Source organism: Chrysemys picta, chromosome 20 (assembly GCF_011386835.1).
Source record: "Chrysemys picta bellii isolate R12L10 chromosome 20, ASM1138683v2, whole genome shotgun sequence".
Taxonomy (NCBI): domain Eukaryota; kingdom Metazoa; phylum Chordata; order Testudines; family Emydidae; genus Chrysemys; species Chrysemys picta.
The window spans coordinates 1,934,637-1,951,926 of record NC_088810.1 but is presented as its reverse complement, the minus strand read 5'-3'; the positions used below and the strand labels follow the sequence as shown (position 1 = coordinate 1,951,926).

General features: G+C 50.4%; 1 protein-coding gene across 2 annotated transcripts; it reads right to left on the bottom strand.

Annotated features, from left to right (window-relative positions):
* Positions 1-1,409: 1,409 nt before the first annotated feature.
* Positions 1,410-16,808, bottom strand: LOC135976794 (mucin-2-like). 2 transcript variants are annotated; one of them, XM_065574301.1, is made up of 6 exons: positions 16,539-16,808; positions 11,924-12,118; positions 10,035-10,157; positions 8,298-8,453; positions 7,450-7,590; positions 1,410-6,666 (listed from the first exon to the last, which is right to left on the bottom strand). In XM_065574301.1, exons 2-6 carry the CDS (start codon positions 11,979-11,981, stop codon positions 5,324-5,326), a joined length of 1,821 nt encoding a protein of 606 aa, XP_065430373.1. In that variant the 5' UTR covers positions 11,982-12,118; positions 16,539-16,808; the 3' UTR covers positions 1,410-5,323. The 2 variants fall into 2 exon arrangements, with proteins under 2 accessions (XP_065430373.1, XP_065430372.1); XM_065574300.1 differs by having other exon boundaries at positions 11,924-12,052.
* Between the last annotated feature and the right edge of the window lie 482 nt (positions 16,809-17,290).

Here is a 17,290-nt window from a genome sequence, read left to right as displayed (position 1 = left end):
AGTTTATCAATTTGTTCCAAAACCTCCTCTAATGACACCTCAATTTGGGACAGTTCCTCGGATCTGTCATCCAAAAAGAATGGCTCAGGTTTGGGAATCTCCCTCACATCCTGAGCTGTGAAGACCGATGCAAAGAATTCATTTAGTTTCTCCACAATGGCCTTATCGTCTTTGAGTGCTCCTTTAGCATCTCGATCGTCCAGTGGCCCCACTGGTTGTTTAGCAGCTTCCTGCTTCTGATGTATTTAAAAAATTTTGCTATTACTTTTGGAGCCTTTGGCTAGCTGTTCTTCAAACTCTTTTTTGGTCTTTCTAATTATATTTTTACACTTCATTTGCCAAGAGTTTATGCTCTTTTCTATTTTTCTCATTAGGATTTATCTTCCACTTTTTAAAGGATGCCTTTTTGCCTCTCACTGTTTCTTTTACATTGCTGTTTAACCACGGTAGCTCTTTTTGGTTCTCTTACTATGTTTTTTTGAATTGGGGTATACATTTAAGTTGAGCCTGTGTTATGGTGTCCATAAAAAGTTCCCATGCAACTTGAAGGGATTTCACTTTTTGCGCTGTACCTTTTAATTTCTGTTTCACTAACCTCCTCATTTCTGTGTAGTTCCCCTTTCTAAAATTAAATGCTACAGTGCTGGGCTGCTGTGGTGTGTTCCCCACCACAGGGATATTAAATTTAACTATATTATGGTCACTATTACCAAGCAGTTCAGATATATTCACCTCTTGGACCTGATCCTGTGCTCCACTTAGGACTAAATCAAGAATTGCCTCTCCTCTGGTGGGTTCCAGGACCAGCTGCTCCAAGACCAGTCATTTACGGTGTCAGAAACTTTATCTCTGCATCCTGTCCTGAGGTGACATGTACCCAGTCAGTATGGGAATAATTGAAATCCCCCGTTATAATTCAGTTTTTTATTTTTATAGCCTCTCTAATCTCCCTGAGCATTTCACAGTCACTATCACCATCCTGGCCAGGTGGGCGGTTATATATCCCTCCTGCTATATTCTTAATATTCAAGCATGGAATTACAATCCATGGAGATTCTGTGGGACAGTTTGGTTCATTTAAGATTTTTACTTCATTTGACTCTACGCTGTCTCTCACATATAGTGTCCCTCCCCCACCAGCACCGTCTGCTCCAAACGAGCCGAGAGGTTAATAGACCCATTTCCCTCCCGGACACTCAGCAATTGCACAATTTCAGCCACTGGGCCAGGGGGCAAATTGGGGACAGGTCAAGGGGATGGTGTTTTCCCCAAGCTCCGCCCACAAAATGAGCCCCGCCCACCCCAGATGTGACTCCTGTTGCACAGGTGTTCACAGTACTGGAGAGTCGCTCGCTTCGCAGCCTGTATTGGCTGAGTCCATTGCACGGCCCCGGGCTCCTGGCAGCCCCCCGTGGCCCTCACAGACTCCTCGGGTGCCAGTCCCATCCCCTTCTATTGCAGAGACGTCATGTAATTCCCCCCCCCGCCTCATACTAGGGGCTCTGTGTTCCCCCCATTTCCCCTCCCCTGTACCAGGGTGTAGCGGGGTGGTTACCCGCTTCTGCCTTAAAAGGCTTAAAACAGTCCGGGAAGAGGGCTGGGGCAGGGAAGAAAAAGAAGGGCTGATTGGGGAAAGCAGCCTCAGGTGGGGGCCACGTCCCAATCAGGCCGGGGCTGGCTTAATAAGGGCCCAGCTGGCCCTTATAAGAGGGCAGTGGGCCAGGAGCAAGCTAGCGGAGGAGGGAGATGGACCTAGCCTGATGCTAAAGGGGACTGGAATGAAGCAGGGCTGGGGAAGGCCAGAGGAGCTGGGGAGCGCCGGGCCAGCAACTCCCGAGGCTGCAGGGCCTTGCACAAGGCCCCTAGAGGTACTGGGTTGCAGGGAAAGGCAGCAGGTCAAAACCTCCCTTGCCTATGATGAGTGGCTTATACAGACTGCAGTCGGCCCCTGTGAAAGGGGGCTAGATGGTGACTGGCAGTAGCCCATAGGCTGAGGCAAGGTGGGGATAGAGGGTGGGGGATAGAGGGTGGGGGACCCAGATCTGTGGGGTATTGCCTGGAGAGGCAGCACCCCAGGTAAAAAGGCACTGGGGTCTGGGAGGGACATGGGGGGCCAGCAGCAAATGGGACACCGTCCTGCAGAGGGCGCTCCAATGGCTGGAGAGCTAATTCCCGGAGACGACCAGTAGGAGGCGCCACAGGGGTGAGTCCCACACCCGCCACACTGGGTTCCCCCCTTTTTCCCCCATGCCAGGGGTGCTGTGTGCCCCACATTTCTCCTCCCCCCCATCATCCTTCTTTCTGTCTGGGAGATCAGCCACTCAGGGTGTAACATGTTAAGGTCCATGGGGACGCTGGGCAGAGCTGGGCTGGGGGGTTTTGATGGGCGGGACTTTGTCAATGGCACCACCAACTGGTTCTTTGATCTGAACACAGTCAGAGGTGGTTGAAAGTGTGGCTGGGCTGGCCAGACGCCAACGGCTATGTGTGACAGAATTGTCAGACACATGTATGAACATAATTTGTTGGGGAAGAGTCAACATAGTTTTTGTAAAGGGAAATCATGCCTCACCAATCTACTACAATTCTTTGAGGGAGTCAACAACCATGCAGACAAAGGAGATCCAGTGGATCTAGTGTACTTAGATTTTCAAAAAGCCTTTGACAAGGTTCCTCACCAAAGGGTCTTAAGCAAAGTAAGCTGTCGTGGGATAAGAGGAGAGGTTCTCTCATGGGTCGGAAACTGGTTACAAGATAGGAAGCAAAGGGAAGGAATAAATGGTCAGTTTTGAGAATAGAGAGAGGTAAATAGTGGTGTCCCCCAGGGGTCTGAACTGGGCCCAGTCCTATTCAACATATTTATAAATGATCTGTAAAAGGGGGTAAACAGTGAAGTGGCAAAATTTGCAGATGATACAAAACTACTCAAGAGAGTTAAGTCCAAAGCTGACTGCGAAGTGTTACAAAGGGATCTCACAAAACTGGGTAACAAAATGGCAGATGAAATTCAGTGTTGATAAACACAAAGTAATGCACGTTGGAAACCATAATCCCAACGCAACATATAAAATGATGGGGTCTAAATTAGCTGTTACCATTCAAGAAAGATCTTGGAGTCACTGTGGATAGTTCTCTGAACACACCCACTCAATGTGCAGTGGCAGTCAAAAAAGTGAACAGAAAGTTAGGAATAATTAAGAAAAGGATAGATAACAAGACAGAAAATATCATGTTGCCTCTATATAAATCCATAGTACGCCCACATCTTGAACACTGCATGCAGATGTGGTCACCGCATCTCAAAAAATATATTGGAATTGGAAAAGATTCAGAAAAGGGCAACATAAATGATGAGAGGGATGGAACGGCTTCCGTATGAGGAGAGATTAATAAGACTGGGACTTTTCATCTTGGAAAAGAAACGACTAAGAGGAGTGGAACTCTTTGCCGGGGGATGTTGTGAGGGCCAAGACCATAACAGGGTTCAAACAAGAACTAGATAAATTCATGGAGGATAGGTCCATCAATAGCTATTAGCCACGATGGGCAGGGATGGTGTCCCTAGCTCTGTTTGCCGGAGCTGGGAATGGGCGACAGGGGATGGATCACTTGATGATTCCCTGTTCTGTTCATTCCCTCGGGGGCACCTGCCATTGGCCACTGTCGGAAGACAGGATACTGGGCTAGATCGACCTTTGGTCTGACCCAGGATGGTCATTCCTATGTTGTTATGCTCGAGTGTGGATAGCAGTGTGGCCACGTGCACGGGGAGATGTGTGTCAGGACTCCCTGTGTGGAGCCCCACTGTGCCTCAGTTCCCGGGTACCACTGGGCTGTTGCACAGACCAAGTGATGAATGTCTGTGAGGCCCCCAGATCCCGTGGCGAGAACTCCACAGAGAGGCCCAGGAGGTGTCATTAATCATTCAGAGCAGCCCGGGCTAGGAACGGCAGGTGGGAAATACAGCCAGGGGTAATGCCCTAACAAGAAGGAAAAGACGTATTGACCGAGGCAGGGCTGCGGTGGAGAAAGCACAGTGTGTGATCATGAAATCAAAGGCTGCAGCACAATGCAAACGCGCCGGGGGATTGAATTAAACTCGTACTGGCACTGTGTGTTCTGGCATTTCCTAACTTCTCAGTGCTTGAGTGGGCAACCTCCATGGTGTGCTTGGGATGTAGATTTTTATTGCAGATTTTATATTTATATACACACGCGCACACACACACAAAGCCAAGCAAATTCTTATGTGGCTAATGCATCTGACAGCGCCCCAGTCTCATAGATTCAGAGATTCTAGGACTGGAAGGGACCTCGAGAGGTCATTGAGTCCAGTCCCCTGCCCTCATGGCAGGACCAAATACTGTTTAGACCATCCCTGATAGACTTTTATCTAACCTACTCTTAAATATCTCCAGAGATGGAGATTCCACAATCTCCCTAAGCAGTTTATTCCGGTGTTTAACCACCCTGACAGTTAGGAACTTTTTCCTAATGTCCAACCTAAACCTCCCTTGCTGAAGTTTAAGCCCATTGCTTCTTGTTCTATCCTTAGAGGCTAAGGTGAACAAGTTTTCTCCCTCTTCCTTATGACACCTTTTTAGATACCTGAAAACTGCTATCGTGTCCCCTCTCGGTCTTCTCTTTTCCAAACTAAACAAACCCAATTCTTTCAGCCTTCCTTCATAGGTCATGTTCTCAAGACCTTTAATCATTCTTGTTGCTCTTCTCTGGACCCTTTCCAATTTCTCCACATCCTTCTTGAAATGCGGTGCCCAGAACTGGACACAATACTCCAGCTGAGGCCTAACCAGCGCAGAGTGGAGCGGAAGAATGACTTCTCGTGTCTTGCTCACAACACACCTGGTAATACATCTCAGAATCATGTTTGCTTTTTTTGCAACAGCATCACACTGTTGACTTATACTTAGCTTGTGGTCCACTATAACCCCTAGATCCCTTTCTGCCGTATTCCTTCCTAGACAGTCTCTTCCCATTCTGTATGTGTGAAACTGATTGTTCCTTCCTAAGTGGAGCACTTTGCATTTGTCTTTATTAAACTTCATCCTGTGGACGGGCTCAGCAACGGGGGCTTTTATTTCAGATCCTGATTTATTCGGTGAATTTGCTAATGCACAGAGAGATTCCAGCCAGCCGTGAGGTACCGGGACAGATGCTCACCCATATGCTGGGCAGACCCTTGGCTATGCAGCGGCCCCTTTGCATCGCCCCGGCAACGCGGAGGGGCCTTGGAGGGGGGCAGCTGGGACTTCAGGCCTTTATTCACAGGCACCAGGTGCTGCGTGGGCCGTGCCAGGCGGGGTCAGGAGAGCAGCTTCACCAGCAGCAGCCCAGTCAGGCCAGGCAGGTAGAGGGCAAAGGAGAATTTCCCCAGAGCCGGGCTGGCCCCACTGTGGGTTGTTTGGGCGAGGAGGGTGGGTTTGGGTGGGGTATTTGTTTTAGGTGGGGTAGTGGGTTTGTGGGTGGTGGTGGTTGTAGGCGTGTGCGTTGTTTTGGGGATGGTGGTTGTTTTGTTTGTGGTAGCTGTTTTGGGGGGGGTGGTTCTTGAGGGGGTGGTGGTGGTTGTGTTGGGGGCACGGGTGGTGGTGGTTGTAGCAGGGGTAGTGGTGGTGGTTGTTTTGGGGGTGGTGGTTGTTTTGGGAGTGGTGGTGGTGGTGGTTGTAGGGGTGAGTGTTGTTTTGGGGATGGTGGTTGTTTTCTTTGTGGTAGTTTTGGGCGGGGTGGTTCTTGAGGGGGTGGTGGTGCTGGTTGTAGCAGAGGTGGTGGTGGTTGTAGCACGGGTGGTGGTGGTTGTAGGGGTGGGCGTTGTTTTGGGGATGGTGGTTGTTGAGGGGGTGGTGGTGGTGGTTGTGGTGTGGGTGGTGGGGGTTGTAGCAGGGGTGGTGGGGGGGGTTGTTTTGGGGGTGGTGGTTGTTTTGGGAGTGGTGGTGGTGGTGGTTGTAGGGGTGAGCGTTGTTTTGGGGATGGTGGTTGTTTTCTTTGTGGTAGTTGTTTTGGGCGGGGTGGTTCTTGAGGGGGTGGTGGTTGTAGCAGAGGTGGTGGTGGTGGTTGTAGCATGGGTGGTGGTGGTTGTAGGGGTTGGCGTTGTTTTGGGGATGGTGGTTGTTTTCTTTGTGGTAGTTGTTTTGGGCGGGGTGGTTCTTGAGGGGGTGGTGGTTGTAGCAGAGGTGGTGGTGGTGGTTGTAGCATGGGTGGTGGTGGTTGTAGGGGTTGGCGTTGTTTTGGGGATGGTGGTTGTTTTCTTTGTGGTAGTTGTTTTGGGCGGGGTGGTTCTTGAGGGGGTGGTGCTTGTAGCAGAGGTGGTGGTGCTGGTTGTAGCAGAGGTGGTGGTGGTGGTTGTAGCATGGGTGGTGGTGGTTGTAGGGGTTGGCGTTGTTTTGGGGATGGTGGTTGTTTTCTTTGTGGTAGTTGTTTTGGGCGGGGTGGCTCTTGCGAGGATGGTGATTGTATTGGGAGTGGTGGTCGTTGTTTCTAGAGAGGCAGCGGTTGTGGGCGGGGGGTTCGTGGGTATTTTCTCTGCCGGAACAGTTTGCCCCCAAAAAAAGTTAAATGTGTAGAGTGCAGTAGCCAGGTTGGTTCCAGGTTTAATGTCCTGAGCAGACGCAGTAGCGCAGCCTTTTGCTTGAAATGGTGAAGGAGATGAACCTGATGGAGGAAATCAGCCTGTTATTAGGCGCGGGCAGCTCTGGTTCCTTCTCTACCCCCAGAACCTCTGTCTCCACCATCCAGCGGTTCCCACCTCTGCCTCCCGTTCCCACCCGCCCGGTGCTCTCCCTGCTCTCGCTGTAACCGGCCACGGCAGGGCGGGCGTCTGGTCCCCTCTTGCCTGCTCCGCGCCCCTTTCTGCAGCTCCACAAGACACTGAAGCTGGAGTTTGGGACCCAGCTGATCGCCGGGGGCGGCTCCTTCCCCAGTGCCCGGCCCCCCCGGGGAACACGCCCGGCTCTCACCGTCCCCGGCAGCCCCAACCGCTCGGTTCAGTTATTGTATAAACACCCCAAAGCGCTGGGAGTCCTGGACACACACTGAGAACAGGAGCTTCCGCACTGAGCAATAGCTTAGTTCCACCTCATAGACTTTAAACATAAACGGGGTGGGGTCTAGTGGTTAGAACAGTGGGGGCTGGGAGCCAGGACTCCTGGGTTCTCTCCCCAGCTCTGCATCATCGACATAACAACCCTTCCCATGGTAAGAGACCGTGTTGTCATAACTCCAGGACCAGGGCGGCATCACTGAGAGGGGGGAACTGGTGAGGAAGGGAAAACTTCCAAGTTCCTCTCTCCTTCCCTCCGGCCAAAACCCCCCCTTGGCTGCCCCCACCCGCCCAAGGGCCCAGCACAGACTAGTTTTCACCAGTCTCTGGGGGAGTTCCTGGGGTGTGAGATTCCCGGGGTAGCTCCCGCACTGCGGCCAGCTGGCAGCATTTACCTTGGTATAGAAACCCAGTGAAATCGATGCAATAGGTCTCGTCCCCGGTACAAGGGGTGACTGAGTTGTTGCAGACAGTGAAGTTCAGAGCGAAGCAGGTTGGGCACTGCAGCCCGTTCACGGTGGTGCTCCCCGTGGGCACTGAGAACCGAGAGAGAGATGGTCACAGGGTGGATTAAACCTCGTTCAAATTGGTGGATGTGCCCTGCATTGCCTGAGCAGATGAATGCCCCACCCCCAGCCCCATGGCATTTCTCCGTCTGTCTGTGACACGACTGTCTGTGAACGCCGCATTGATCAATTCCAGACCCCGGCGAGTTTGAAGGTGGAACCTGACAGGTTCAGGGAGGTTTAGATTTGAGCCCATCCTGGCTGCTGTCCCCTCTCTTGCGTGTAGCCCTCGCCTGTCTGGTTTCACATGGGCCCGACTGTTCCACCCCCTGGTTTGGAGACCCGCCAGCGACAGGCATTTCAGTGGAGACAGAAATGACATTCGAGTGAATGGACGTTGGGGGCAGTAAAGGGGAGAAATAGGAACAAATACACTTCTGCCAGGGGCTTGTCCACATGAACATGTAGCAAGGGGGGCCGGGGTGTAAGGATCTACCAGGTGTGAATCGACCCTGCGCCAGCCTGCCACGGCCTAGCTGGCCACGTGCACCCTGCTGACGTGCGTGAACTGTTTGTTAATGTGCTTTGAGCTAGTGCCCTTCCAAAGCGCCCGAACGGTCACGTGCATCGGCAGGGGGCACACGGAGAGCTGGATTCACAGCCCAGCTCAGCGCCGTCTCACTGTTCATGTCGACAAGCCATTAAAGAGGGACGGTAAAAACACACTCATAACTTACCTGCAGGTACAGCCGAGTTACAGTTATCTGTGTTGCACCATGTGGTGTTGATCCTCACATACTTGCCATTCCCAACAGTGAAGGAGATGGGGACTTGGATGTCACTCTTATAGCTACTCAGACACTGTTTGTAGAAGTACGTGTTCTGTGTCCCATCTTCATTAAAGACAGAAAACCAAAAAAGAAAATGAGAGGCTAGGAGGGGACCCTCGAGTAACAGCAGGGAGGTTATTTTCCCTCCATATTTTTCCCTGGGGTGACGCTGCTGGGATCCTGTGTCTAGTTAGGGGGCCCACAATTCAAGAAATTAAAGAGGAACCCGGATCTAAACTACACCCCAAATTGCATCAGCCAGCCTGAGGTTAAAGGGTTTTGTGTGTGGATAGTACGGAGCGGTAGAGGGGCGGGTTAGGGCTAAACCTCGGGTCACGGCCACATGAACTCTGCAGTGAAGCCGTACCCTGAGTGGGTGGAAGTTTTAATAAAACATTTTGTGACTGTGCTGGGAAAATTTCCTGAGTGTGGTGAGAGGCAGGTGTGCACATATGGGAATAGATAGATAGGTAGATAGATAGAGGGAGTGTATGGGGATGGATGGATGGATAGATAGAGGGGGTGTATGGGGATGGATAGATAGATAGAGGGGGTGTATGGGGATGGATAGATAGATAGAGGGGGTGGATGGGGATGGATGGATAGATAGAGGGGGTGGATGGGAATGGATGGATAGATAGATAGAGGGGGTAGATGGGGATAGATAGATAGAGGGGGTGGATGGGGATAGATAGATAGATAGATAGATAGATAGATAGATAGATAGATAGATAGATAGATAGATAGATAGATAGATAGAGGGGGCAGATGGGGATAGATAGATAGATAGATAGATAGATAGATAGATAGATAGATAGATAGATAGATAGATAGATAGATAGATAGATAGAGGGGTGGATGGGGATAGATAGATAGAGGAGGTGTACAGGGATAGATAGACAAGCAGGTAGGTAGGTAGATAGAGACAGACCACGTTAAAGCTGATGTTGTGCTTTGCATCCTTCTTACAAGGTGAATGGAAGGAGCCATTTACTCTCTGTAATTCAGTGGGAGGATGAACAAAGCAAGGTCTGTAACTCAGATTTTCGATTCCAAACGTTGCGAAATGAAGGGAACTAGCGAGATCCGCTGGCGTGAGAACCTCCGGGAGTTGAACATGGAGACGGTTTGGAATCTCTTTAAGTCAAACGGGCAGAAACTATCTTGAATTTGCATCCCAAGCAAGGGAAGAACCGTGTAAGGCGGAGCTCCAGCCCTGAGCAGGCGACTAACAGCTTCAGACAGGACATCGGGAGCCCGGCAGTGTCCAAGGGATCTCAGCGCCAATCGCCTTTTCTAACACGATTCAGAACGGGCATTTCCACCCAAAGCAGCTTCGCTTGTCGCAGCGCAGCCGTCCATTGCGGGGATAAAGCTCAAGGGGTGAGATCCTGACCCCACTGAAGTCAATGGGAGATTTACAACTGACTCCAATGGGGCCAGGATTTGGAACCGCCGAGTCTTCCAGTCGCTATGTAAGACACCGTAATGTTGCCAGAATAAAGGCCGTGTTGAGCCCAGACTGAGTGTTCTGTGCCGGGTGAATGTGCTTTGTCGATGGACTGTTTGGGGTTGGCCTTAGCGATGTGGATGGTGACAGACTGCAGGGTAGGATGTGCCTGGGTTGACGGCAATGTCACCTACCCAGTGTAATATCTTCTGCCACGGAGAGGCAGCCACCAGTAGCCTTGTTGGCTTGGCAGGTTCCTGGAGCAAAACTGCAGGTCTCCGTTTCGCCAAAGCACGTGTTACATGTCAGGGTCTCACCTGGAGAAAGAAGAACAAGTGTTTCCTTCTTACTGTGGCATGACAGTGTCACTCTGACACGTCCCTTAGCCCCAGTCTTCACCCTCCGCTCCAAACAAGCCGCGGGGTTAACAGACCCGATTTCCTCCTGGACACTCAGCAATTGCACAGTTTCAGCCCCTGGGCCAGCAGTACCCAGGAGGTCAGACTGGGGACAGGTGAAGGGGATGATGCTCTTCCCAAGCCCCACCCACAAAATAAACTCCGCCCACCCCAGATGTGGCTCCCGTTGTGCAGGTATTCACAATACTGGAGAGTCACTCGCTTCGCAGCGTGTGTTGGCTGAGTCCATTGCACGGCCCCGGGCTCCTGACAGCCCCCCGTGGTCCTAACAAACTCCTTGTGTGCCCCTCCCACCCCCTTCTATTTCCAGGATACCATGCAACCCCCTCCACCCCCTACCTCATGCCAGGGGTTCTGTGTGCCCCCCATTTCCCCAACCCCCATATCAGGGTCCTCCATTCTTCCCCATGCCAGGGCTGCTGTATGCCCCCAATTCAGCCCCCACCCCATCATCCTTCTTTCTGTCTGGGAGATCAGCTGCTCAGGGTGTAACACGTTGCGCTCCATGGGGACACTGGGCAGCGCTGGACTGGGTGGGGTTGATGGGCGGGAAGATGTCAATGGTCCCATCAACTGGTTCTTTGACGTACACTCAGTTACAGAGGTGGTTGAAAGTGTGGCTGGGCTGGCCAGAAGCCAAGGGGCTCAGTGTGTCCCCGATTTCCCTCTTCCTGTTTTCTGATTTCCCCCAAAGTCAATGTGGTTCCGCCCAGTGCTGTCTAGAACATCCCCTGACATTTTGGAGTCTATGGAATGTAGGGTTCCAAAGTTATTGGGTTGCACAGAAATAGGGAAAAGCCACTGATGTGAGTGCAGCCCGGCTCTCTGGGCTGCCAGCCGGCCAGGGCTGGCCTTACCATGAGGCAAACTGAGGCAGACGCATCACTAGGACACAGAGTGTAGAAAATTGTGTCTGCTGCTGGTGCATATGTATTCTCTCTGCTCATGAGAAGGCAGCAAATCACCAGAGAACATTCCGTAGGTGGAAAGAGCTTGAGATGAGACTAAGGTTAAAGGCCACCATAATGATCAAGAGAAGATTGCATCAGAGTCTCTTTACTGGCAAAATCTTCTGAAAGGCTCAGTGCCATTCTGCCTCTGCTTGCTCGGTTGGAGAGCCCTGATTCCAGGTTACACTCAGGCCCTTAGCAGTGTAATTTACTCCTATATTTAGTCCCCTTTGTGCTGCCAAAGCAGTGCCGAGGGGCATTGGTGGAAATAAGAATTCAGGGCAGTGTCCGGTCATGGTGCCCCTCAGGCCTGGTCTACACTAACCAGGGTGATCTAGATACACTGCTCAGGGGGGTTGAAAAGTCCACACCCTGAGCACCGCAGCTCGGCCGATCTAACCCCTGGAGTAGATGCAGGTCGACGGGTGAATGCTTCCCTCAGCCTGGCTACCGGCTCAGGGAGGGGAGTTCCCACAGGGACGGAAAAACCCCGTCCATTGGGACAGGCGGCGTCTTCACTACGGGGCTCTGCCGGCCCAGCTACCGCACTGTGGCTAAACTGCTTCAATAGCCGTAGTGTAGACAGGGCCCTGTACCCCACACAGAGCTAATCCCCCTCCCTGCACATGCTGGATGTTCCCCTGACTGGGGATCCGTGGGGTATAAAGGATCCAAGCCCAGGGGGGTTACATGGCCACAGCAGCGATGACTCACCTTGTGCACTCGTTGTAGCTAGGAGAGCAGGGAGAAGGCAGAGGATGAAGGAAACCATCCTGGTGCTGGGAGGCTCACGGGGCTGCGCTCGGAGCTGAACAGAGCTTCTCACGGCTGACACAGCGAGCACTGCCGGGGGAGAGGAGGAGAGAGTCAAGACCGAAATGAGGATGGAAAGGGAATTCCAGACGAGATCTGGGGGGGAAAGCACCAAGGATCAGAGTAGCACAAATAACGAATTTTTTGCTTCACTGGCAGTTCCAAACGATCAGGAAATAAAAATCAGTTTTGGTTGAACCAAAATTCTCATCCGATTGAAAAGCCGAACAAAAAATGGTTTGGGTTCATTTTCAGGCATTTAAAAACATTCTTAAAATGGTTTAAATATAACTGTTGCCGTCAATTTTGAAATGACATTTTGAATTGAAAAAATCAAAACGTTTAATTCTGGAATTGTGAAGACAAAACATTTCCGTTTTTCAGGACGTTTTTTTTTCTAGGATTTGTTTTTGCTGCTACAGCAATGTGGTGACATTGACAGAAATTCGTGAAATGTTTCAGTTGCCGCAAACCTGCATTTTTAGGTGGAGAAAAGTTTTGGTGAAAACATCTCTCAGAAACAACGAGGAGTCCGGTGGCACCTTAAAGACTAACAGATTGATTTGGGCATCAGCTTTTGTTTTACCCACGAAATCTGTTAGTCTTTAAGGTGCCACCTTGTTGTTTTTCTGGATACAGACTACCACAGCTACCCCCTGATACTTGAGACCATGCATTTCTCTCAGCTCTTTCATGCCACAAACATGCCTAGAAATAAGAGAGTAGAACTCCAGGGTAGAGCCCTGCATGGGACTATATCTCCTGAGATAAATAGACACAAATGTTCACGCTGAGCCTTCCGGCCCCAGTGAGGATGGGAGTGGTGAGGAGATGCCTGATCGTCCAGTTAGTCAGAGGGCAGGTGACCTGGCAGCTACTGCAGCATCCATATCTCAAATGTTGTAACCAGGCACATTCCTGAAGAAAAGTGTAGATCAGAGAAGAGTGTGGTGGAGTCTAGATGATCCAGGACTGTGGACCCACTTGAGCAGTAGCCTGAGGGACTTCCTTCTACTGCATGGGCCACAGCAAGTGAAAAACTTCATGTTCCTCAAAGACAATGAAAATAGAAGTTTCCATCCAACACATTACTGGCGTCAAATCCCCAATGGTGACAAAGTGGAGAGGCCATGGCTTATGTACTCAAAAACCCAGAATGCTGCATACTGTTTTTGTTGTAAACCCTTCCAGTCTAATGTTCCAGCCACATTGGATTCTACAGGAACAAAGGACTGGAAAAATCTGGCTAGAAATCTGGCATGCCGTGAGAAGGCAGCAAATCACCAGAGAGCATGCCATAGGTGGAAAGAGCTTGAGATGAGACTAAGGTTAAAGGCCACCATAGATGATCAAGAGAAGATTGCATCAGAATCTCTTTACTGGCAAAATGTTCTGAAAAGGCTCATTGCCAATGTGAGAATGCTTGCTACCCAAAACCTACCACTGTGTGGCACTTCAGATCAGCTGTATGTGCCAAACAATGGAAACTTCCTTAAAATTGTGGAGCTGATGGCTGAGTTTGATGCTGTACTCCAGGAGCATCTAAGAAGAGCCACCACCCATGATATGTACACACACCACTACCTTGGAAAAACAATTCAAAATGAGATCATACAGTTATTGGCAACAAAAGTCAAACAGAAGATTGTGGCACATCTGAAGTCAGCAAGATGTTATTCTGGACTGCACACCTGACATCAGCCATACAGAACAAATGACTTTAATGGTACGTTTTGTAACAACAACAGAACCTAGTAAAAATGTCCCTGCAACGGTGACTGTCAGAGAGCATTTTCTGGAATTTATTGACATTGATGATACTACAGGAGCTGGTATGCAGGGCTGTAACCAGGCGCCAGCCAACCAAGCACGTGCTTGGGGTGGCTCCTGGTAAGGGGCAGCCAATCTTGGGGTGGCAGGGGCAGCATGGCTCGGCGGGGGGGGGGTTCTGGCAGCGCAGCGCTTGGTGGGGGGTGTTCGGCAGCGCGGCGCTACATGGGGAGGGGTTCAGCAGTGCGGTGCTCGGCGGGGGATGTTTGGTGGTGCTCCGTGCGGGGGGCTTTCGGCAGCGCCGTTCTCCGTGGGGGGGCGGGAGGGGTGTTCGGCAGCGCGGCGCTCGGGGATGTTCAGTGGCGCGGCGCTCGGAAGGGGTATCGGCAGGGCGGCGCTTGGTGGGGAGTGTTTGGCGGTGCTCCGCGCGGGGGTGGTTTCGTCAGAACGGCGCTCCACGGGGGGCAGGGGAGTGTTCGGCAGTGCGGCGCTCCGCAGGGGTTTCGGCAGCGCTCCGCACGGGGGAGGGCTTCAGCAGTGTGGCGCTCCACGGGGAACGGGGGGGGTTTCGACGGCGCTCCGAGCGGGGGTTTTAGCAGTGCAGCGCTCGGAGGGAGGCAGGGGGTGTTCGGCGGCGCGGCACTTGGTGGGGGGGGTGTTTCGGCGGGGCGGGGTGGCGCTGGGGGGGGTGTTACGGCGGGGCGGTGCTTTTTTTTGCTGCTTGGGGCGGCAAAAAAGTTAGAGCTGGCCCTGCTGGTATGACAAATGTGCTTCTTAAAAAGCTGGAAGATACTGGAATTGCGATAGCTAACATGACAGGTCAGGGCTACGATAATGGTGCCAACATGAGAGGAAAGCACAGAGGAGTGCAGACACGGATCCGAGAGTTAAACCCTGTAGGTTTTTTTGTCCCATGCAGTTCTCCTTCATTGAACTTGGTGGTCAGTGATGCAGCATCAGCTTCTAGTGAGGCTGCTGAATCTTTTAATATAATTCAAAGCATCTATGTATTTTTCTCGGCATCAACTCATCCATGGCAAATTTTGAAGCAACATCTGGGAATATCCTCTCTGACACTGAAACCACTGAGTGCCACATGATGGGAAAGTCGAATGGAGGCGATAAAGCCGATCAAACACCAAATTGGGAAGATAGACGATGCCGTAGTTGCCATTATGGAGGATAATGCTATGACAGGAACTGTTCGTGGGAGAACAGTGGCAGAGGGAAATGGAATCACCAGACACATACATAACTTCAAATTTCTGTGTGGCTTAGTGTTGTGGCATGACGTACTGTTTGAAATAAATGTTGTAAGCAAGAGACTCCAAAGTATTGACCTTGATATATCTGGAGCAATAGAACAACTGGACAAAGCAAAGTCATACCTACAGTCTTACTGGTCAGATGAGGGATTTCAAAATGTTCTGAAGAATGCACAGAAATTGACAGAGGAACGTCACACTGAAGCTATTTTCCCACCCCTTCAAGAATACAAGAGTCCCTGAAGAAGAAGACATTTTGATTACAAAGCACAGGATTATCCAATAAGAGACCCCAAACAACAATTCAAAGTTGAAGTCTTTAACCAGGTGCTAGATTGTGCAATACAGTCAGTTGAAGAAAGTTTCGTGCAGCTCAAGGAACCCAGCAGTATATTTGGGATGTTGTATGATATTCCAAAACTCCTCACTACACCTGAAGAAGACCTACACCAGCAATGCAGGGCACTAGAGACAGTGTTGACACATGATGACATGCGCGATATTGATGTGAGTGATTTAGGTGATGAACTGAAAGCCCTTTCAAGATACATTTCAGCAGGATCAACTCCAAAGGCTGTTCTGGAATATATGTGCACAAATAAGATGACCACCCTCTTTCCAAATGCTTTTGTTGCTCTGCACATACTTCTAACACTTCCTGTAACAGTTGCCAGTGGAGAACGCAGCTTCTCCAAGTTGAAGTTAATAAAAACACATCTGCGCTCCACAATGACACAGGAGAGGCTGGTCGACCTTGCAACCATCTCAATAGAGCATGAGCTGGCCCAGACTGTGGACCTTCAGCAGGGAGCAGTTCAAATCTTTGCAACCAAGAAGGCATGGAAAGCACAACGTTGATTATTCAAAAGACAAAATGCCAGTGTTTACTATGGAGACCAGAAAAGTTACATTTGTTGTTACTTAAATTTTTTGAACAAGGCATTTTAAGTTGTTAGTTCTCCTTTACTGGGGTAGGTAGCAGAGCCAAACCATGAGAGGAGTAGAACAAGAAGAAGGCAGAATTGAGACCTTTCATGGGGGCGTCATTTGAGCTCCCCGCTTCAGGTGCCAAAATGTTGTGGGCCAGCCCTGTTACTGCACTACAGTGAGGGAGCTTGCCGAAGACTTTTTGACAGTCCAAATCAATCATGTCGACTGGTTCTTTTCTGTTCCCTAAACCTGGGATGTTCAAAGCAGCCAAAGGGAGTTTGAGGCCCGACTCCCAGTGAGTTTCAGCAGACGCTGGCCCCCGCGCTGCTGGTTTTGCCTTTGAAAATCTCCCTACTTCATTCACACCCCATTCCATGAGTGAGGCTTCTTTTCCTTTGCACACACTGAGCCACTTTATCCCTGCTCTGTCATCGTCGTGGGGTTTTACAATGGGAGCTTGCACTTGAAAGACATCTCCAGCCTTTACAAGCTTTGTAGCTCATCATGAAAGATTACAAACAACAATTTAACACAGCATTAAAAACTCTTACCTTCAGCCGCACAATGGTTCCGTTCACCTCCAAGTTCTCTGTAAATTGAAGAGATGCACTAACCCGTCTAGCACGGCCCCTTTCCTCTCTATATAGGCCAAAGACAGAATCAGATTCATATATACATAGGCAGTAACAGTGAATGATTTCCTGAAATGTAATATATTACACGACCCTCATGCCTGGCCACTCCGTCTTTAAATACAATTCAGACTGACCCTTTCTCAGCCCATCAGCTTGTGTTTTATAGAACTTGTTCCATACAATCAGCTGGTTCGTGCAACAGAGATAACAGGTGATACTCAGCTTAGTCACAAGGGTAGAGGTGTGACTGTTTGCGCATTAGAGGGGTTTAGCCAGTTCATCGGGTGCTGGAAATCACACAACAATGGCCAATTGACAGAGTGGGGGATCTGGTTCCATTAACTCTGATGGAGCAATGGCCAATTGACACCAAATGGGGGGTCCAGTGAAACTATCCCAAGGAAACTTAAGTATGGCCATGGAGTTCATTCTGTTACAACAGCTCCTCTTCCACTCCCAGAACAGGTTACTAAATTCCTTATCATTAGATTGTGTAAATATTAATTGGTGACACATTTTCTTCCTCGCCCCATGGTAAGGGCGTTGCAGCAAAATGGGTCTCACGCGAATGACGTCGCACCCAGTTGGGGGAATTTATTTATAGAGTGAGCAGAGAAGAGCATTTAGGCCTTGGTTGTATTTCAGGCCAGTTTTACTCCCAGAGGTTG